This window comes from Diuraphis noxia, unplaced genomic scaffold, assembly GCF_037042655.1.
Source record: "Diuraphis noxia isolate RWA-SAM2 unplaced genomic scaffold, SU_Dnox_SAM2 contig0002, whole genome shotgun sequence".
Lineage (NCBI taxonomy): Eukaryota > Metazoa > Arthropoda > Insecta > Hemiptera > Aphididae > Diuraphis > Diuraphis noxia.
Genome location: NW_028301712.1, coordinates 84,883,938 through 84,909,517, shown reverse-complemented (window position 1 = coordinate 84,909,517; position 25,580 = coordinate 84,883,938). Strand labels below are relative to the sequence as shown.

At 28.1% G+C, this 25,580-nt stretch overlaps 1 protein-coding gene across 1 annotated transcript in view; it reads right to left on the bottom strand.

Moving 5' to 3' along the window:
• The window catches only part of LOC107164331 (allatostatin-A receptor-like), a 188,419-nt gene extending 162,839 nt beyond the window's left edge, over nt 1-25,580 (bottom strand). The window contains exons 1-2 of the mRNA XM_089220934.1: nt 25,118-25,580; nt 6,740-7,279 (exon numbers count right to left, since the gene is read on the bottom strand). Of these exons, the coding sequence (XP_089077060.1) occupies nt 6,740-7,279; nt 25,118-25,270 (693 nt within the window). The 5' untranslated portion in view covers nt 25,271-25,580. The remainder of the gene's footprint in view (nt 1-6,739; nt 7,280-25,117) is intronic.

Genomic DNA, 25,580 nt, shown 5'->3' with positions numbered 1-25,580 from the left:
CGTATAATGTTGATATTTCATGTTTATGAACAAAAATTTACACATTAGCCAAAACTGAAAATGTCGACTTTATCCAAATGTTAAAATTACCCGTAACATATACATATATGTATATGCGTATTATGATATTATGGGGTTTAGAATTTATGCGCAGAACTAACCATGAATTGGAAATTAAATACATAATATACATTACATATACAACATACTTTCATACTTTTTTTCGAGGTAATTTATGGGATCTTCCTGTTGTTATGTCACGAAACTGAATTCTTAATGGAACATTTTTGATTTTTATGCATATTTTACCATTTTTCTAAAACATAATGCATATTTATGAAAAAAATAGTATTAAGTTATTAATATTAAGACTTTACGCTATGCCTTTGTAAACCTGCGAATGTGAAAAGCAAAAACTTTGCTAAAAATTGACATGTATTTTTATTTGAAAATGTATCCAAGTCTTAAGTAGTTTAAAGTTAACTGTAACTCTCCAGGTAACTTTGGAATATTATATTATAAAAATAACCTACTAAATTTATTTTTATAAATTTTTTTCCACGAGTTTTTATTTAGATGAGTGGATGTTCAAAATGCAACATACTCAACTGAATACATTATACAAAATACAATTAAATTATATCAAATAGATATTTAATACACTTTTTTTGTTTCATATTGATTATTTAATGAGTTATACATTTTTAAACTAAATAAATTTAATTAAAATGCATTTTGTTCATATATTTATACATATTTTAAGTGCATATTTGAATGAAAATCAGTGCATATATGCAAGCATATTTTGTAAATTTTTAGTGCATATAATTCCAACCCTACTTCTAATATTCAGTTTGTTTACATTTTTTTAAGATTCCTTTTGAATTATCAAAATTGCAATAAATACCTAAGTTTTTAAAAAAATTTCATATTTTAAGTAATTTATTGAGTTATATAAAATCAACTTTAAAATTACTAACCAGGTATTATGAAAAATTTCTGATTTTAATATTTTTAAATTTGTAAGAATTAAGTCACCAAAAATGCACTATAAAACTATAAAAACGTCAATATGATAATTTTTATCAATTTAATAATAACGAGTAAATATCAAAAAACATAATATAATATTTTTAAGATGTTAATCTATTATATATATATCGATCATTTATCATTGCTCTATATCAGTGTATGTAGCGTAAACATGATTTTTATTTGGAGGGAGAGTTGGTAATTTTTTTATATAAATTAGGCTCATCTGGATCCCTTTTTAGCTTTGTGTGCTGATTTCATGATTAGGTACATAGAATTTTAGACTTAATTGTATTAAGTCTAAAATTTTATAACGGTAGGAGTAATCTTCCATACCTATCAATTATATTAATGTTTAAGAGGACGCTACATCCGCATGTGTTGTCTCCTTCTTACAAGTACGTAACATTGCAAAAACTGTTTCGCGCGGGAAAGAACCGAGAAGGCTACAGTCATAACTAAGAAATTAAATTCTCACCACAGATAAAAGGGAATTTCGACTGTGCAACGTTGTTTTTATTTTTTTGATATTAGAACTTAAAAAAAAGTTATTCGATTTTGAAAAACGCAAAAATAATGAATTTTGAAACAATAAGAACTTTTTTTCTATTTGTGACATCGAAAAATTGAAAACAAAGTTGCACAGTAAATGTTCTCCTTATTATGTGGTGAAAATTTCATTTCTTAGTTATAACTGTAGCCTTATCGGTTCTTTCCCGCGCGAAACAGTTTTTGTAATGTTACGCACTTGTAAGACGGAGACAACACATGCAGGTGTAGCGTCCTCTTAACGAAACTTAAAATTAGGGTAGCAATTTAAAAATTGATTGGAACTTGGTTGCCGTAATAATATAATATGTGTGAAATATCAAGATGTTAGAAGTTCATACTTATGATTACAAAAGCAAGTCAAACTAATGAACCACCAACGAATCAACGCGATGCTAATCAAAACTTTTATTATGTATAAACTTGATAATCTACCGTAACCTACATTGATAATGGTAATGCATCTAACGCATGTAATTTTATATATTAATGATATTTTAGATTTTAGATTCAAATTCAAATGTGTGACAAACTGTATTTGAACTTTGAAGTATAAATTATTTTTATAAAATCTAAATTTTCAAAGTTTGTATAAATTAAGTAAAATTTTCTAAACAAATAAAAAGCAAAAAATGAAAATTAATTAAATATATTAAATTAAATTTTAACATTAAAATGAAAAAGTTATTAGTAGGCTGGAAGCTCAGAAGCTGCGAAAGTTCGACCTTAATGAAAATTCAATTCAAAATTAATATCTAAGAAAGACAATACCAATCGAATATTTTATTTTGGTATACCGTTGCATTTAAAATTAATAATAATAATAACTTGGTTCTTAATTTATGGAATAAATTGTTTTATTAAATTATTTATCAATATTTAAGGAATAAAATCAATTTAAAATTTATATGAGTATTCGCATTTTATTTCTTCATTTTTAAATTTATTAAGTCCCTTGTTCGTTTATATAAATTACAACGGTAATTATAATTTATCATAATCCTTACTACTTTAACTTCTTTTGAGTAATACAGATTTTTTAAAGTTTTTATAACTTAATTACCATATATTATCTTTGAGACTAAGAGACATTGCAAAGAAAAACAAAATTCCCTCTGAATTACAGAGGTTATATAAACTATATGAGATGGGTAAGTAGTAACTAGTAAGTACACAACATAGTCGTTATTTTAATAATGGGTGCTTTATGCAGTATGGACAAGGACATTAATATTATATTATATATACAATTATATGAATCTAACTTTATGTTCTTCTATATTATGTATAATACTATGTTTCGAAATTTCTTTCCAATGCAAATAATGATGGTTTAACGTATATCACACTATAACTATGTAGTAGTTTCCCATTTTCACAAAATAATGTGACTGTGACAATAAGATATTAAAAACTAAAAATAAATATTTATGTTTGTTTTATTTTACCATATAGACGATAATGCACGGAATTTTCATTTATTTTCATCAAAACTAATATATATACAGTATGCACTAATGATTTATTACTTATTTTAAATATAATAAAAAATATTTATGGCGCGCATTTTATTTGTTTGTATGGATACATCTAAACGATTTACATAGCGATCGTAAAATAAATAACGTTAATTAATTTAATTGCTAGTTATTTGATGTTTTATTAGGTATGTATGGGTATTGTATACATGACATGCACGTTCAAAAATATTATTTTGAATAACGCTATACGATCAATGGAATAACAGTAGGTACGCATATATTCAACAATTTTGAGATACGTATGTAGCACTAAGTTAAAGATACTTTATATGATCAACGTTTCTTAGTTTCAGTATATTTGCGTCCCATTAATCACCACAAACGTGGTTTCTCAAATATTTAGATTGCGATGTGATTGATTATCATACGCGCTGTTGAAGTCAAATAATTATCGTTATAATATTTCTTAAAACATCAATTTGTTTTAAATGCTTTGATGAAATCTACCGTTGGGTTATACGGGTTTTTGAGCTCAATCGATTATGCAAAAACCAAATATAAAGGTAAGATATTACACATTTATAAAAGTTTACCCTTTATAGTCTTACACCCAGCGCGGATACAAGGGGGGGGCTATGGGGGCTGAAGCCCCCCCTTTTTTTCATTTCTAGATCCGCGCCTGCTTACACCCAATAGCACAATATACTGGTACACTGTAGCTTAGCACGTCACTGAATTCGATAGGTTAGTTACCTATGAAGTTGTATGCGTAAAGGTAAATCGTTCAATTTGAATAGTATGTACTATGTATGTTATTAAAAAAGTTTAGTTTATCCCAAAATTGTCGAGTTGTTTGATAAGCGTGTTTTCGTTACCTATGAATACATTGTTTGCAATATTGTTGATTATCAACTAAACCATAATAAAATAATACTAAATGTGATGACAACAGTTTGTAAAACCAGCAGCCGGTATCTGGTTCATTTTACTTGGGATCTACAATCTAGTCTAGGAAATAAATAACTAGCTGTAGTTAGGTTAGGTTTAATGGTTTCATATTTATTGATTTTTACAATATTTTACCTTCCTAAATAGTTTTTATTATGCTTATTGGACAAATTATATATGTATTATACTTTTAAAATAAAACAAATAAAACGAAATATTGAATATGAACATGGTTAAACCAAATAATTTAAAATAACATGATTTGGATTTTGTATTCCACTATTCCATGAAAAACACATTAAATTACGTTGAATTTCTCGCTATTTTTTTCTTATGAAATATATCTTAATTTAAGCTTTTATACTATGCGAAAATTAATGCACGAGAAAATTTCATATTCAATTAAGATCATTATTATGCATAAACAATCTAATTAAAAGGAAACTCAGAATTTAGATTAAACAAAATAATTTAGGTATAGCCTAAATATATACAGGCTACCTAGTTAAATATTGCATTAATATAATATACTAGTCTTCTTGACATTATTTGAGATTTTATTGTAAGTTATGATTTATTTTTATACTTAATAGAAGTTCTAATAAAATCGACTTCAACTTCTTAAATATTTTTTTCTGGCTTCAATCACATATTTAAAAGTTAAATATATCGTACTGTCTTGACAAAATGTATAGAAAATAATATATGTATAATGTATATAAGTATAATGTACGTTATTTATTTATATCATTTAAACATAAGGTTTTTAAATCAAATGGACGTAACTTGTAACTTGAATTTTAGAAGTCCAAAGTACATTGCTTACAATTTAAGTAAAAAACTTTCAAAGAACATGGCGCAATCATGTGATGTTAACTTACAACAATAAATAAACAAAAACTAAAAATGTACTGGAGCACTAAATTGGAATTTAGAATTGATAAATCCAATCCGAGTTCAGCAAACAGAAATAAAAGTAAATTTTTATTCGTAGAGTCTTATAATTTTGTAAATTGATAATCAACATGAGGGTCGACAAAAATGTACACATTATACAATAAGCCTATATTATGATGACGGCTGTATGCGTTTTAGATTCTAAGCGGAGCGAGGAATGTATTGATTTTGCCATGAGGTGTGTGTGCTTTTTTTTTGTGTCTGTCTTCACGTTTTGAGGCAGTAAAAATGCTTCGATTTTCGACTATCTCGTTAGATCAAAATGTAAATCTAGTTGGTACTTTGGGGGATCAAAAGTAAAAATTTTCAATATTTTTCTAAATAATCGAGATAAACAAACTAAAAATTAAGGAAAAAACGGGAATTTTTACGCATAATCAGTTTTCGACAAAATCAATTTTGGTTTTTTATGTACATTTAATACAAATTATTCGTTAAGAAATTAAACCCTACCGGCACAAGAAAGAAGAGAAGAAGTTAACCGGTACTCGAGCCGAAATAGGTCATTCTCGCTTAGCCCGTGTATATCTAATAAAAAAAGAACCAGCACCAATATGTGATACTTGCAACACAACATTAACGATTGAGCACATTGTCATCATCTGCCCCAAATACACTGAAGCACGCAAGATACTTCAAAATCCTATTTCTCTCCGCCATGCCTTCAAAGATGAGAACACATATGCTGTAAAATTCATACTAAATTGTAATATATGCATTTTTTTTTTTCTTGTTTGACATTCAATTAAAGTAAGCTAAAAACTTGTGTTGTTGAAGCCTTAATTGACTTAAAAGAAAAAAAAAACTAAACATTAAGGAAAAAACGGGAATTTTTACGCACAATCAATTTTCGACAAAATCGTATCCAACATAAAATTTTCAAAAACTTTCGACTTAAGTTGAACTATTTATAGTCAAATGCAATTTTCGATTATTATTAGTTTTTATTTAAATTAATTCCGATAGCAATTTATTTGTTGGGTAAAAAAGCTTAAAAATTTAATACAAGGCTCCTGACATATTTTTACAATAGCAGTTGAAAAATATTAAAAACACACAGGCACGATTTTTTTTATAAGCATTTATTTTAAAGTTAAAATTTTTACTAAATATGTAAAAATTACGACATGTTCAAATCACCTAAGATAAAAATTCATAAAATTGTTCTTTTTAAATCTAATATTTGAAAATTTAATTCAAGATTCCTTATAATAAGTTTGTCTATCTATCTTTATCAAAAAAAAAAAAAAAATGTCCACCGGAAAGCCAAATATTTTATTAAGTAATAATAATCTATAATAATATATCCTAGACAGATAAACCGTCTCCGCTTAGAATCGTTTTTCGTTACAATGATATAATATCAGTGGATTCAAATTTAGTTTCATTACAGTAACCCACTTGTGACCTACTGTACAGCAGAGCGATAACTACTTACTTATCCGCTGTTTTTTTATAATTACTAACCAATACCGAATTAATAAATAGGTCAGATAATCATATTCCTCAAAAACACATTAATTGATGATTATGCGAGTATGCCTTACAAATGACCATCAAATGTTCTAAATTAACTATACCCATGTGACTCTTGTCAAAACTAGTACCTATTAAAAGTTTCCACTTTATCTATAAGCATTAAAAAAATAAGATCATAAGAATGATAATATACTCTATCATCACTATAACCACGCGCTTGCACAAATGCAAACGATAAAGATAAGCCATCCCCAACATTAATGACATTTTAAGTTTCACGCGCGCGGACTTACCTGGTACGCGGGCTTGTTGTAACCGTCCGGTCGGGTCTTCTGGTCGCGGTCGAGGAATATGCACGCCGTGTGCTCGGTGCTGGAGAACGTGTACGTGACCTCGCCGTGTCTGGCGAGAACAGGTAACGCGAGCAGCACGATCAGCACCCACGTGACGAGTATGGCGGACGACGCGTTCCGCTCGGTGCGCACGTATATGGAGGCGATCGGGTGGACGACGGCCAGGAAACGGTCCAGCGACATGAGCACCAGCGTGTAGACGCTAGCGTACGCGGTCACCACGATCAGGTACTGCACCATTTTGCACCAGACGTCGCCGAACGGCCAGTACGGCAGCATGTAGTCGACGGCGGTGAACGGCACGCAGAACACGATGAACAGCAGGTCGGCCAGCGCCAGGTTGATGATCAGCAGGTTGGTGGTGCTCCGCATCTGCTGGTTGGCCATCACCACGATCACCACCAGCAGGTTGCCAAGCAGTCCGACCACCACGATGATGCCGAACAGTATGGGCACGGCCAGCGAAACGATGCGCTCCACCTGCGGCGCCCGAGAGAACGGACAACAGACGAACATAAGAATATTAAATTATATATTTTTTTTTTATTCGAATAAACGCATTTAAGGCTCAAGTGCAGTGCAGAAAATAATATGTTTAAGAGAAAGCGCTCAATGGTAAGCGCACATTATCCGAGTTTGTGCGTGTATTTTTTACAATGGCTTAGTTTTTAAGTGAATTATGAGCATTTTAAATTTAACATTTTTTATATACTCATTTTTTTTTTAACTCGGTACAAAATTGAAGTATCGTAAAACACACACATACAAACATGGATAATGACGTACTCAACATAAAGTTTTGCAGTAAGTCGATTAACTTTAATTTGCGTAAATTTTCTATGTTATGTGTGCTTGTAAGGTGGAGACAGCAATTAATGGATTTGTAACGTTCTCTTAACAATACAAGAATACAAAAAATATATGATAATGAGTTAAATTCAAATGATAACTGTAAAATAACTATCGATTTAAATTAAAATCAAAGGTATTGTCTATTGCAGTGGAAAGATAATTACAAAATTTTTTATTCTTTCGTTACACCACAACACAATATTGTTAACATTTGTATGACGAATGACACAAATCATGTCGAGTAGAAGTGGCGTGTAGGTAGAGGAGCTGAGATTTCAGAAAAATGTGAAAATAATTTCGATGTGCTTGTGGACGTATGACTTAGGTCAAATATGTATTAAATTTGTAATTTGTATGAATGCTGCAGCAAAAGTCTAAAATGTGAATCACCCGCGGCATCGGCACACTAAAATTATGAGGGTTCGTACCCTAATTAACCTTCCCCAGCTTAACTTTTACTATTAGCCCCAAAGCAAAATACTGGCAATGCCGTAGTGAGGTAATGGTTTTGTTGCTTCGGGTACGCTTAAAAGAGTTGTTATGATAAAAGCCGTTTAATAACATTTTGTTTTCAGTATGCATAGGCTACGATTATTTTGATGTCTGACAATATTTTATGATCTATGTTAATATTGTAGGATAAAGGTACAGGTGATATTTTATAAATACTAATGAGATATTAGAATTGAAAATTATATATAATATTAAGACCATGGCTATAAGTTGGATTTAGTTTTTTATTTATCAGAAAGGCAGTTAAACCCTCGAAAACATTCGAATAATAAAAAATATTGTTATGTATATATCACGTCGTTTTTTAAATCAGCACATAAAAAAAATATTTAAACGGTTTTCGAGAAATCAACAGCACAAATGTGTGATCAAAAGCCTTGACCGAATGTTGCCCATTTTTCGGTATCCGTAAATGCGAAGGTTTCGAATATAATAAAAGCTGCACCTGTGCCCAACTACCTATATGCCAATACGAGCTATTTATTTATTTTTTTGTTTTTTAAATACCAGAATAAATAATTTTTTTAATGTGTTCATTGTTATTATTGTATTCAAATCGTTGTTAATTCAACAATTATGGAGGTATTTTTTTATTTCAAAACGCTATATTATTCCAGAAAACACACATCGTTTTAAATATTTTTTATATAATTCCATACCTACATACGCTAGTGCGTTTGCGTCGTATTAGTCCCTTTTTGTCCTTCCGACTGTGGTTAGACGACTTATGATATTCGTCCGGGACATTATGGCGGTCCGTCTATATCCCGCAGACCACCACGAGCCGAACCGGAACCGGCCGTGATCGCATAAGGTTCACCCCTCAATGCTAGTTGTTTTTTTTTTTTTTAATATTCCAATTTTCTATGCCAAAAAAATATATATCTTTAGCTTCGGGTGTAAATTTGGATCAAGACGGGATTTTTTTTATACGCGTGGTTTTCTTCATTTCGCACGCATTGAAAGATTTCACGAAATTAATGCATAGACGCACATTATAGTGCTCGCAGTGTCGACAACTTATGAATGTTGTATTTGTAACTTTTATCACGTCGTTTAAATATAAGTTTACATACTGGAGTGCACAAGTATCTTCACATAAAAAATACGTCATCATCTCCGGATATACGGTATACCAACGTATAATATAATAACATAACTTTTACACGGTTTCCGTCCAAGAACATACTATTATGTTCATAACATTCATATTTTTTTTAGCACAAAATATTTTATCCATACCGAGATGAAACAAAAAAATATAACGGTAAACACTCCTTGGTAATCTAATATTACCATATGGAATAAAAAATCACTCGCTTGGTTGCATCCTCAGTACACATGCCTTTTACCAAGTCTTGATTTAGATAATTTCCAGAGCATATCTCCAATATTAAGGCGACATTGGATCTCTATCGACCATTATATTAACAATGTAGTGATAAAAGCCTTACAATTCATAACATCAATGTTAGTACTGAACGACAAATATCTTTTGTTAATAATTTGGTAAAACTGTAGTGTTATCGTTTAATATTCAGACATTCAAACTCCTGATTTAAAATCCTTAGAATTAGAAATACCAAGAAATGATCATTCATAAACAGTGTTCGATAATTTAGAACTTGACAAAATGGTAGGTACTTAAACGTGCGATATAGGTTGTATGTCTAAAAAAAAGAACATACGAGTATGGAAAATAATGTAGGTGAAGCTCCAACCCCCTAGGATTCAAAGACGCTTATCGTAATGCAGTTTTAAAGTCCTATAGTTTTTGATAAAATGTTTAAATATGAATATAACACTCTGTTTAATAATTTTTAAATAAAAGTATGACCAAAATAATTAAATTATAAAACTATATTTTTTTCATCTTTTGTCAAAAAAATTCTTTTATTAAAACTTCACTCGTCATAGAAATATCATATTGTACTAACGTAATGTGGATCTGGCTCAGTAATAAGTGATTAGAACATTAAATATATATATATATATATATATAGACATATAATATAATATTTAATTCATGTATTATTAACAAATATTTTAGGAGCTTGTGCAATACTTCTGAAGTAAATTCAACTCGAATTAAAACTAAAAATAGTACTTATTTTTTGTTGTTGTTTTATCCGTAATGTACTCAGAAAAATATACGATGATGATTATTTAAAACGTTGAACCATTTATAAAATAATTCCTATATATTATATTGAACAACTTCTATGTTGATAAATCTCTCTATCATTTATTTTATTATAAATAATTGTAATAATAAAAACAGATTATTGAGATTTATCAGATATACCTGACAAAAATTTAAATAATCCAACTCAAAAATACGTTTATATTTTTAAACTAATGAATTAAGCCAAGTGTGCCTTACACTCATCAAGCTTATGTTTTACCTGAGAAAAAATGTTAGGACCCATTTTATATTTTTGCTTAGGGAGGCCCACATTTTTGTGTCACAATATTGGTGAACGCGCCACGACATATTTGATACTGCATTATATGTCATGTATATCGTTTACCGGTTGGTTAGCACATGTTGCATGCTACCCCCCCACGTTAAACACTAAATAAACATAAACAACATACTCAACTGTTGTCCCTTCATATTTTATTTATGATAAGTAGTTCATCGACCTCCCAATCTAACCTGTACACGTTTCATTTTTACTGGTGTGCTAACTAGCCTCAATCTTTTTTGTACTACACAGTACGTATTTTACCTTCTTATTTTTTTCCACTAAAAAACGATTGCAACAATGACATCGCAAAGTACGATAGTTCTAGATATTATATTTTTTACAGAATGAATTTATCTTTTTAAATACAGTAGTACTATCAATTTATTCTAAATTATAAGCAAATACTTCAGTATTTTCTTATCATATTAAAATTAATTTTATTACAATAGGGACCGATACATTCGCAACAACATAATATTAATTATATTATATTAAAGATAATAGCTGTTTACAAATACCAGTCGTAATTTAATTAATACAAATCTAAAGATACGAAACCATTATTACCTTGTAAACAAAACATACACAGAATACCGCTAACCATTCCATTAAATAATTAATACCAAACAATTCTCTTAAGTCATTTTCTATGAACAATGTTAGCTCATAGTAACTACCAGCTAATCATATACGGAAAAAATGTTACCATTACTTATTATTTAGATACCTATTAATATTTTATGTATACAATATGACATAATATTCAAAATATTCAGATAAATTTTGAGATATTTATATTATGTAGACTGTAGGTATATGGTATTAACTTAAACTTCTACGATTACGAATACAAATGTAAACTTACAATTTGGTTTATGGATGTGAATTCAATTTCTAAAGAAACCGTTCGTTAACACACTAACAAAGAATGGATTATATTTCGATCCTTAGTAAGTTGAATCATTTTATATAAATATTATATTGGAATTCTAAACATGGTATAGAAAATATTTCGATGGTTGTATCAGTTTTCATGAAATTATTTAATTTAAACGCGATCCAAACTTTTTTGTTTGAATACGTTTTTAATCAGTAAACTAACATAACCCTACTTTTATAAATAGATGAGTATTGATCTTTAACTTTCTCAAGTTTTGAAAAACTGTAATTAAGATAAATAATTAATTATTACCAAGTACGTGCAGTGCCAATAGTAATACTATGTTATACATGTATTTTAAATTGTTAAAATTTCATTATACAATAATGTAAACCTCTTTAACAAAAAATAATTTAACGAAAATTCAACAAATTGACTAAGTAATAATTAAAAAACAGTTAACATAACGATATCTTCTTAATTTTTAACAAATTAATAAAATTCATATACATTTTGACAAATAATTGTTAGGTATATCATATACATATGTGTAGGTATTTTATCACTTGCCTTATAAATCATCGTGGTATAATTTGACAAAAAAAAAACATTTTAACAGAGATAACTGGTAGGTAATTTAATATTACAATTGTCCTCTGATCAACTATTGCATAATATATATTGTCTACATTCAATTTGTTTGAATATAATAATACATTAAAAAAATATATTTACTAGATATAGATCTCACAACAGAGCCGATTCAAAGTGTATTGATTTTTTTTTCATATTATGTATAATGTATATTGTGTATACAAACATTAAATAAGTAATTAAAACACAGATTTTGACTAACAAAAGAAAAATTGTGATATTTTACTACTCGATGTCATAAACACCTTTTGTTATTCAAACAGTAAAATGTACACGACTCCAGCTTGTTGGTAATGAGATATTATTCAGAAAACTGTGGTACAACTAAAATATTTTTATATCCGTCGTGGAGAAAATATCGACTGTGTTATGAATTTATAATATCATGTACCTATAAGTTAGGTTTTAAAAATTCAAACTTCGAAGTATTTATAAATTGTATACCGTGTGTTCACCACTTTAGGGAACACTGAATTTCTCGGGCGGATTATGTTGGAATAAATGAATTTTTTTCACGAAGCTACATTAAATTAATAATTGGCACTTAAAATAAAAACAATTAGCATAAAATAGTTGTATTTTGATCAGGTAAGAACAAAATATTGTCATACCTAGTATACATAATTAAATTCAAAATATATGTCGTTCAATTGCGAAAAATCGATGAACATTTAATTTAAATAATACCAATAAAAATCTAAAAAAATTTGAAATAAATAGATTGTTTTTAAATTATTTTTTTTTAAATATAAAACATAAAACATATTACGTGATCTATACTTACTTAGCAAGTAGTAATTAGGTATCTTAGGTATCTAAGAAACTGCATTGGTTCTATACATTTATGTTTTTTATAATTTCAATATAATTATTTAAAAATTCATTACATAAGTTTGTATCAAAAATTCAAAAAAATTTCATATACGAGTATGTTTTTTATCTTAACGAAAGTAAAATATCTAATATTTACATTTTTTTTAATTCTGAATAGAAATAATAATGTTAATGGGTGTATTGTTTTTTTAAAATTATTTTCATCTATTTCAATAGAATATCATAAGTACAGCATTTATTACTAAAAATTATAAAAATAATACTGTTTATAATAGTATAGATAAATATTTTGTACAAGCATTCATTATTTTAATTTTATAAAACATCAAATATAATATATTTTCTGTTTTGTATCAAATTAACAATATTACAATATTACAAAATTCGTTACAGGTTCATGGGTCTATATTTTTCGAGCGATCAAAGCTCCAAACAAATGCGATTTTCGCATGCAATTTAATATTATAATCTGTACTAAATGAATCTGTCATAGGAAATTATAATTAAAAAGCATGAGAAATATTGCGATATCGCGTAAATGATATCAGTGTAATATCATGTTTAATTATTACTAAAATTAAATCAAAATCTACAAAATCCATTTCTAATAATTGTATACCAATTAATTCCTCACATTTCCACAATGTTTTAGAATTTTAGATGATTGAAGTTTGTGACTGATCTCTCAAATAGTTTTATAAAATATTCCATATTAAATTTAAAGTAATACATTACAATATTGTGAACAGTAAAATTAGTGTAATGTAAATTGCTTCAAAAAATTGAATGATTAGTGAAAAGTAAATTCAAGTATTCTAAATAATATTTCGAATTCAAATCTATGTTTATCGGTTGAAAACGCATTAACAAATCAGTATAAAGTTGAATTTTATTAAAATCACTATCGGGCATGTTTTTTTTTCACAAGAATTAAGTAGCATTCATATGGACAAATGTATACCATGTTTGTTGACTTGTTGTTCGACAAGCTCGTAGAAAATGAAAAGGAATTATTATAAAAGACTAATTATCTTACAAACTCAATATAAAAATGATGCAATATTTCCATTTAGTTTTAGGGATAAAGTAGACTTATACAATTTGAGAGAACGATAGATTATTGTGAATATTGTGATACTCAGAAAAAATGTATTAGCTATGCAGACGGATTCTTACAGATGAATGAATTACGTTAATAACAGTTGTATAGATTTTTTTTGCTTGGAATGAATTAATGGTAGTTAGAGCTCAACAGCAAATCAACTCTGAATTTATGAATATAAAAATAATATTGTACAATGATAATAAAATTGTATAATGTTTAACATTGTTAAATAATTTACTCTATTTTTAAATGATTAATTTAGATATTTATGTATTAAATGAAAATTGACTTTTTTTTTCATTATTCAATGGTAATTTATTATAGCTATGCAGATAAATTATTAAATACAAATTAATAATACCTAATTAATGTAACTACCTATAATACCTAAATATATGATTATTTTAATTTTGATTTAATTGATTTATGTTATATACCTATTTATTCTATCATTGTTTGTCTTAAGTGGTTTAACAATAATAAGTACCAATTTAAGTGACTCAAAATAATAGATCGATAAAAATACATACAAATAAAAATAAAAATCTCTTGTCACGAAGAGACGACGCTATTTTATAGAACCGCGACGATTCGAGCGTAAGTTACAGCGCACCCAGGTATAATAATTGTAAGCTGTTTAATAATATTATGCAGGCACCTTTATGAAGTATGTATAATAAGGGTGGCCCCCATGAATACATCCACGAGCCGTCACATAGATAAATACAATGGTATCAAATTGGTATATTTTTAATATGACTCGAGCCACAAGTTGGCCGCCCCTGATCTAGAATACCACAATATAATATCGTGCGACCCATAAACACCACATTAATCACTATTGTAATGTTGTTAGTTTAATTATATTAATCAGCAATCTGGTAATTATCGCTAACGCTTATTTGACTTAGTCCCCGACCGTTTCACCCTCTCTAAGCATAATATGACCAGCTCACCCCTATTTTAAATTAGTACTTGTGATACGCGCTCCGACGTTGTAAATAGGAGGCAGTTACGCAAATGACATTTTTGTAACGCATTCGTATACATTCCAATCCCATAACCCTGCAAGCACAATGCAGATTAGTATGTGCATAGTATTTAGCGTCGTGTGCCCAATAAATACTTAATTCGTGAACCATTTGGATTACATTTCAATTATGGGGACGGGTAGATATTTTATAATCTATAATACCGACCACGGAGAATATATTGTTTATTACTTATATTAATATTGTATTAAACACCTGCGATAAAAAAAAAAAACAAAAATAAACGACAGTGTAATAATTGAACACACAAAAGAATGGAATATTTATCATTTATGTACCTATTGCAGTTTTCGTATAATGTATACTGAACACAGGTACGTAAATATAAAATATCCTTCACTGATCAACATTTTGTTTTACTTTATACGAAATTTGAAGATTATCAGTATATAGTTGACTACGTTATAAAATATGTACAACTATTTTCATCAATGTTTCCACTATATAAAATATACTCACGTACCTATATTGCATGTCATATATCTAGTATCGATAAATATATATCTATGTATGTATAAAAATATGTTATATCCATTTAGTGAAAACGTTTTTCATGAACGGTATCCCGTTTACGAAATATATCTTTGAGGTGAAAATGAGTATAATGCTGTAGGTATACATATATAATATGGACAGCAATTCTTGAACATTTCATAAAATAGAAATTCGTATCATCTACTTTGTGAAACAAAAAGAAATGAAATGATTTTATGTTACGTTAACAGGATTTATTCATTTTATAAAAGTGAATACAACTTTATATGCATGCGATTTCTTCAATGCTATTATTATGAACATCTAGGTGATAATAATATGTTATTAACATATTATTATAGTTTTATTATGCTTATTACTTTACCAATTTATTCTGTAAGTTTTTTTGTTTATTATAATTGTATTTTTACAGAAATAACGATATCATGACCTCGTAAAATATGTTGTTTCTTAAATTATCATCACGGAATACGAGTGTTACGGGTATACGTACGTTACATGGATATGTAATCTCTGAATTTCAAACCTATGATCTTTTTTTTTCGAAATATTACGGTTCATCTTATAACTTGCAATTATAAGATTTAATGTATAAATTAAAAAGGGAGCATTAATGAGTTAAAAAGTTAATTTATTGACTAACTGTCCATAAAAACTATATTACACTGGCAGAATTAGATAGGTAGACCTGAAATGTGTTTGAATTTCGACATAAACATTTTTAATCTGGACAGTCATATAGTCACGTCCATAATTTAAAACAAAAACAGTAATATTTCAAATAAAAATTCTTATTCGATTTTTTAAACATAAATCTATTGATATACTACTATTGAGAGAAAAACGTTAGAGATAAAAATCGTTGTTCATGAGACCCATATTTGGACTGGTTTTTTTATAAGGACGTGACTGTTTCTATATTTTGTCAATCAACTCAAATTGAATGGGATTTCAAATAGCTTACGTGTGCTCAAAAGCAGACCAAATCAAAAAAACCAATAGAATTACATCAATAAAAGTGAATTATTAAATTCATAACAATTTTATTTTACGATCGCTGGAACTTTCATATCAGTAAAACCTGTAAATGGCTCAAACGAGAACGCGACGGCATAACGCATAATGCACAATTTGTATTATACAATATTAATAAATTATATAATATTTAAATCTTAAATATGTTAGTGTTAACATTGACTATAAGATTTGACCATATGTTTAATAATTACTGCTGTAATTTTTAATGTGTTGCGTAAATGATAGATAATTATATTCCATTGTATTTATAAAATTAATGGCCAAATTATTCTCATCTACTCGCCAACAAGTAGTTTAATGAACATCCACCTGCAACTAATTACGATATTAAAATAACGACACCAGCTGCATGTACAGTTTAACAGAATTCCACGAAAATTATTTTTTTAATCAAAATAATCTTACAAAATGAGGACAATGTACATAATCCCATATTCAATTTTAACAATTAACTACAAACGTGGATATTTAATAATCAATTAAGATCCTAACCTCATATAATTATTTGATGGTCGAAATCCTGAAATTCTATGAAAGGTTACCTACTATATCATGAGGTATTTAGAATATGACACGATAATTTCTTTCAAAGTGAAAAACATGTTTAGTAATTATATACATCACCACAAACTAATTATTTTAAAGTATAATACATATTTTTATGTATAAATTATAATTTTATTGATTTTAAAAATGTTAAGCATTAATGCTGTATAATTTTCTACTGTATTGCATTAAAAAACAGGAAACACTACAGTGGATGTGCTTAATGAATTCTGTGATTTTCAGTTTTAAAACAATGATAAAGAATCTCATAGAAATAAGATTTTGAACGGAACTTGCTTTATTAAGATCAGAGTTGCTGATATTTCTTAAAAAAAAACTGGTTGATTGTAATTCTTACATCCTCATACTAAAAATAAACGTTCCGTATATCACAAAAAAATCTTAATTATTTAAAACAACAATAAATCATAATTTTAAATTAAAGTAGGTATCACTTAATTGATAACTTAAAGACCATATAATTTAAAAATATTTTTTAGTTTACAGTTGTTAGATAAAATAAATGTGGTGGTAGGTATATTAAACACTAATTTTAGAATATAGGTCACAATGTTTATACCTATTACAAATTCCCGATCCGCTTATCAATATTTAGAAAAATTTGAATGGAAATTGTACCACTACACAAAAAATATCAAAAGTTGTTTTACCTCTGATATAATAGTATATAAAAATAAAAAATAAATTTTAAGTACATTTTCAGTGATTTTTAGATGGTGAGTGGAGTGATGATGTATTGATTTTACAACGATGTGTTTATTTTTGTGTAGACGATAAGTCGATAAGTAGTCGAAATAATGTTTCGATTTTCAACTTCAACAGCTTTTCCAATTGGAAAGTGAATCTAGTTGATGCATTGAGGCCAGAGCAACATTAATTAAAACTCTTAGATGTGTTCGAATGCGCCAGCAAAATTAAAAATAAAATGAAGGAAAAACCAGAAATCTTACAAAAGATCAATTTTTGATCATTTTACTTTTTTATCTCACTTTGACATTTTATTCAATTATCCCACACATTTTTATATCAACAACAGTTCATTAAAAAGTTTTACTTGTTTACGATGTGTAATATAAACCTAGAATAAAGCGTGCACAATAGTAATTACAAAATTTAACATTGACACACTTAATAAAATGTCCAAGTAATTGTGATATAGATTAAATGACTGTAAGTCTGTAAGTTTGTATAAAATATCGCTCGGAATAAACACAGCGCAACAAATGCATTAAAAATGTTTTGGTACATGACCAAAATGATCGTCGCTTAGGTGTTTAAATAGTCACTATCGTGTCGGACGTTACACCATCCACATTTTGGTGCAAGTTCTCACAGTTGACCGGCACCACTATATCGGGTTCACCCGACATTTTTCAATCTGCCATGACTAGTGTGTCGGACGTTGGCGTTAGGATATCCACGTCGTCGGGTGTCAACCACATTGGGCATGGAATGGTAGATTTTTGTCAAACTATACTTTTAGCGATATAATCGGCACGTTTCGTCGCCTCCTTCAAATACGTGTAGTTTATCGAATTAGAAGAAATGAAAAATTTGGCGTCAATGCTTTGCCGTAGTCGGGGTAGTAACTACAGTTTTGGGTCCATTTCAATGCTTCTTCCCCCATTTTTGGGATAGCGTTGGAGGTTTTTGTTCACACAAGTCGGGCTCTGGTGTACATTTTTGCTCAAATAACGCACAAACGATTGACTTGATCAGAAGTTCAAATTTTAAAAGTTGGTGGGGGGGGCATGAAACGGACCTTACAGTTTCAACACCATACACATCCTGGTGTAGGTTTTCAAAATTGACCGACACAGTTAGCTATATCGAGTTCACCTAAGATTTTCGACTCTGCCATGACTATCGTGTTGGACGTTGGCGATAGGATATTCACGTCATCGGGTGTCAACAATATAATATTGAGCATGGAATGGTAGATTTTTGTCAAACTACTTTTACTGATACAATTGGCAAGTCTGGTCACCTCTGACATATGTCCGCAGTTTAACGAAGCTGATGAAGACAAATAATATTTCAGTAAGTTTTACAATTATTATAATCTGTTTGTGTTGTTGTAGGTACTGCAGAAAAAAGTTCCTCATAAAAATCTTTAAACGATTATGAAAAGACAAAATAAACACTAAAGCAAACCGTTCCGTTAAATGTGGTATGTGGAATACATTTTAGTTCGAAATTTACAAGTAAATAAAACTGTGGCAAATAATTAAATACGAGAGGATAAATTGTTATTTACCAAGCATGCATCATCCTGTGTTTTCCTTCAATAATAAATGTATTAAACTATAATTTTAAGTAGGTATATAGTTTTAAATTATTTATGTTTCCATACTATATGCTAACTTCTTTTCTTCTGGTGGAACCAACCTTTTTTAGTGTAAATTGTTAGCATATGATTTTTTTTTTAAAATTCGTTACGCTTTTAAGGAAAAAAGGATCTTATAAACGTTGTTGGCAAAACACCGTGCATACATAAATGCTTTAATAATTTATTATCACGAAGGTATATTTTTGAATGCAAAACCTGCGCGCGTGTCGTATATTACACTCGTGATTCTCTCTGCATTCACTCGCAATTAATATATAGTGTTATTACCTATGCGATATCGATAATTTTAAGTCTCAATAATAATATTTTAATCACACACGTGAAAATGTTATAAAGCGCCACCTTATAGTTGTGTTAGATTTCTCCGAGTATACTGATAATATTAGAAAAGAGTTCAACTGCACACCACCGATATAGGTATTACCTTCACGTAACGTACCAATCCCCTTTATGTGATCTCAATGTTTTTGTTTTTAAATTTATCATTAACCAACTATTCTTATTAAACAGTAATTTGTGTATTACTCTTGAAATATTGTATTCAACGAAATGCCACAAACTTCTCAACTATACTTAAAATGTTTTGTTTATGAAACACAATATTTGTATACATATTAATTTCATAAGTGCTAGAATATAAATTTGAAAGTATTTGCCTTTTTTATAATTCCACTCCAGCAGTCCGTATAAATATTTAACAAGTTGAGTTAATTTATATTTTGCATTATAGTTTATGCAAAACAAAAATATGGCGTTTGTGATATATAATCTAACAATGTTATATCATGACACAAAATATAATATAATAACAGTCATAAAAACATAGCCCTATACATTTTTTAAAACTTCTGCGAGATAGCAGTACAACACCTTCAATCAATATTTTAATAATAATTTAAAAACATATTTTGTTGAGCACAATTATAGTGTTTTTAAATTTTATTATTTCTTTTGATACATTTCGAATATTTTACGAGTGAATTTATAGATACAAATAAGATAATAGAAACAATAAGGTTGATTAGATATTACATACGCACTAAATTTTATTAATATACCTATTCGTAAAATAAATAGTTATTATGGTTTAAATAAGGAAAGTTTGCTATAATTATAATTGATTTGGGTCAGCGTGACTGTGTGATAATATCTAAAAATAAACAGCAAAATGAGTAATGGCTTTTAAAACGTAAGTTGTAAAAGAAATATTAGAAGTAAAATATAATTTGAAAAATGTAAAATATTAACCAAGGATCGAAAATTTCTAATCTATCAAATTCTAAACTTATAAAATACAAATAAATATAAACAATAATAGGGTGACGATTGATGATACATTTCATGTATCTAAGGACAAATTTAATATTATAGTTGAAAATTGATATTTTTTTTTGATAACAATACGAATAAGTGCACTAAGTAGGTACCTACTATGTATAATGTGGACCTATATAACATATAACCATAATTTTAGTTTCTCCTGAAACTTATATAATACACATGTATCTATTATACATAGTTTATAATATTCAGCGAGTAGAGGGAAAAAAAGTATACTAAAAATGTTGTTTACAATATATTATGTAAATATAATCTGTTTTATATATCACATGTAAAAGATAATCAAAACGATTTAGACTTTTAAATTAGTTTTTTTGAAAAAAAATTTAATCACTTAATTTTTATTTATTTAATCTTTTAATTCATTTAGTTATTTTAGTTTTTTTTAAAGTAAATATTGATTTATTTACTGTATGAAAGTATCGATGTATTACAAACTTTAAGCCATAGTTGTATCATAATAAATTGGGAACGTATATGTATAAGGTAAATACTCATATTGTTTTTATCTTTATTTAAAAAATATTTGATACACATTCTGATGTGATGAATTTTTCTGATTTCTAGTTTTATATTATCAGCTAAAAAACGTATAATGCCAATAAGATTATCATATAGCAATAGTTTCATAACAAGACAATTAAATAAAAGTTTTTCTTAATAATTTTGAACATACATAGTATGTTATATTGTCATTGTTTCCATAAACGTGTCGTTTTAATATGTTCTTATTGTAGTAATGTGTTGCTATATTTTATAGCGTACATTTTATTATTCTATTAAATCCAAAATATAAAGAAGAAGCGTTTTATATAATCGAATTGAGCTTCGTAGGTTACAATTATTACCCGTACCCTAACCCGTACAGATGTTATTGTAGGCAATGTTGTTTGAAATTTATTATTTGAACGTGGACCCTATCACCCTACCCGTCATTTATCTATGGCAATTTAGATATAAAATATATTAATACAAATTGCATTTAATAGTATAGTGAATATATTTACTCATTTATTTAGTATACCAAAATAACGTTAATTTTTTAAATTCATCTTTATTTTGCTTCTTAAAATATGGTCATTGACACTTCATAAATTTACATTATTGTAATGATATATTTATGTTGTGAAAAATAATGTTCAATGTTAATGAATATATAACATAATATTAAACATTTGAAAAGTAAAATAATATTCAAATCTTAAATTCAATTAAATTGGATAATGTTTTACTCGTATATTACAATGATATGTTATCTTAGGTATATATATTTCGTTTAATTGGTTATCTTATTTTTCATATTTTTATTTATTCCGATTTCAGTTTTTTTTTTTAAATAATTATTTTGTTAAATTAGAATTAAAAATGTCTTTGATTTTTCAATTTAAGCACTGTTCAGATACTAATACATTTTACCGAATACACATTAAACCCCACTTTAAAGGTATTATTTACTGTAACTATTATTTTAAACAACTTTATAACTAAAAATTAGAAATTACTTTGAAGAAAAATAATACATTTTAATTTCTTTTTACTTACTTATTACCAATTGAAAAAAATAGTTAATTAATTTGTTAATTACTTAATAATTCTTCTCATGTCGCGTATGTAAATAGCTAAGTATAATCAATATGCTGCACTTCTTAGTTTATTTAGAATTTATATTTGTGCCTTAAGTTTTTAACTTATAAGTAAAATATATTTTCATTCATTCTCACTTACCACAATGTACATAATATATCTTTAATTTATATCGAACTTATAGTAAATTTTGTATTCCTAAATGATTAAATTTATCAAAATCATTAAATGCTTCTTTTTCATTATGTTTCTTTTATTCATAACTTCTGAATATATGATACATTTTTATCTCCAAAGCATTATACTTAGTTATATTTTTAAGATTTATAATACATTAATATTACAAACATGATTATTCTGAAGTTAATTATTATTTTTGTTTTACTATTAAACTATTAATAATCAGTTTCTATTATGCCCATACTTCTGTTACACTTTAGGCAAATAAATCTGACAAATCATATGATTTATTTGACTATAGGTACTTGTATCATACAAAAAGGTTGTTAAATAAACCAATTTTAAATAAGTACCTACTCAATAGACAGTAAAGTATATACAATAATATTTTTAATAATTTAAGTAGAAATAAATATTGATATTAATTTGTAAAATTATGAGTTATATATAAATAAATACAATTATCATAGAACATTTAGTTATTATTTATTATAAATAGAAATATAACTAACACTTATTTTTTTATGCATAGCAGATAATACTACTAAAAAATAACAAGTAAATAATTTAGTTATTTTAACAGAAACGAAAATATAATTAATCATGTATTATATTAATAAATGCTAAAATTTATTCACAATTTCTTAAATAGGCATTTCACGTAAGTATGCCTTAAAATTAAAAACTTTGCAAATAATTTTTTAGTGTCAAACATTTACGAGAATTTTAGTAACGTTTCCATAAAAAACAACACTGTTTATGGTACACATTTTAATAAATCCAAAGAACTTGAGGTTTTTATAGAGATTACACTCTAAACTTTTCAAGTAATCATATATGTCTATAAAGGCAGTTTTGAATGTAAATATTGTAATAATAATATAGTCGGTATCTACCATATACAGGGTGTAACAGAAAAATCTGACCAAAAGAAAAAATATGCTAATTCAGTGTATGACAAAAATTGTTAATATTATATGATAAGTAAATAATTTAAGAAATATACTCATGTCAGCAAATTCTCAAGTCTTTTATTTTTTAAAAATTGTATTTAATACATCTACAATATATACATAATTTTTGTATAGTAAGAGGGGTTTGATAAACGGTAAGTAAAAAGAAAACAGATAACATGATTAATGTGATTAGGGAGAATACCCAGTGGTAACACCCTGTAAAGTAATATTTTTAAAAAAGTTATTACGTTCAAAATTAATTTAACCAAAAAAATATTGAATTTAAAAAAATTCTAAGAAATAAACTATTCGTACTTTACTTAGATAAATCTTTTTACCATAAAAATTGTTCATATAATTAGATTCTTAAATAGGCTACTTTGAATTTATCCAAAAAAATTTTTATTAAATTTAAATTTTTTTATTGTCAGTAATAAAAAATGATGATACATGTAAATAAAAAATAATATTAGTTTGAACAAAAGTTATTCCAAAAGTCAGTTCTATCTGTTATACCTTGCATGTATGTATGTAATATATAATATGTGGCAAATGTTTCAATGTCTATTATAACACACGTAGGTATTCGTTTTTCATCGCAAAACCTTTCGAAGTAGGTATTTGCAAGTTTTAATACGTTTCACGAAGACAATATTGCACTCTGCAAAACCAATGGCGGGGGTTACAAACGATAAGTATCATCACGGCGTGTCATTATAGTGCTATCGACAATATTTCCGGTTAATATTATATATTATATTCCATCAAAGTAATAATCATAATAAATAATGAATTGAACAAAATTAACGAATATAAAACGTATTCATACAGCAAAACAAATATAATGTGGATAGTATGAGAGATCAGTGAAGTAAAAAAAAAAAATCTCATACTTAATATTAAAAGTAGATAATATACTACCGCGTGTTGTTAGTCGACCTGTTGTCGCATTTTCGTTTATTCCGTATTACATGCTGATAAAATAACTTCGAAAGATATTATTATGTGGTTGTAAAAAATATATCAAGGAAAGGCCGTTGTCGCGAAAGAGAATTCAATGCAATGAATTTACGACTAAAATATAAGTAGGTACACGTTTTTATAATGGTCATATACCCACGAGAGAACATCTGAAGAGTCGACTTTTTACACAGATTACTATTAAATATTAATACTATAACACTACCGTAGAACTTTTGATGATCTTTTTTGATGATCTCAAATAATAATACGCCTATTCGTGGCAGTTTATGTGACCACAACTCATCAATGCGGTTCACTGCAGAAGTTGCATATAAAAACAATAATGACATATTCAACAATCGTATTATTAAACACTATACATAGAAACCGAAACGGTTAAAATTCGATATTCATATTCTCCTGCACGAGAAACACACTGCAGCTGCACCGGCCAGGATATTCGCAGTGATATTCGTCTTTTACCTGAAGGATCTCGTCGTCGGTGTTGTTGTAGTCGATGAACTCGGTGCTGTTGACGCATAACGGCACGTTGGCGGAAGTCATGTTCCGGCACATCTCGTACCTGTACAACGCAGCATCCTCGAGTACGGTGGGCACGCCGGCGGTGGGGTTCATGGTGGCTTCCTGTCTTGTCACGGGGAATGGGGGATGGGGAGTCGGTGTCCGGGTTTAAGGGGCGAAGCGGTGTGAGCGGACAATGGTGATCAGTTCAACGAATCATCGGAGGGCAGTCGGTGACAGAACGACGGCAATTGCGACGGGTCGCCGTAAACAATAATATTATGTCCGAGTCGTGTGGATCGCACGTCGTAGACAGTCCCGCCGAGCGGCCACGGCGCGGTCAGTTGGCTGGAGACGGCGGCGTGGCGTACGCGTTTGACGGTGCGCGGCGACAAACTGCCGTGGCTCTTACTCGGCTCCGCGC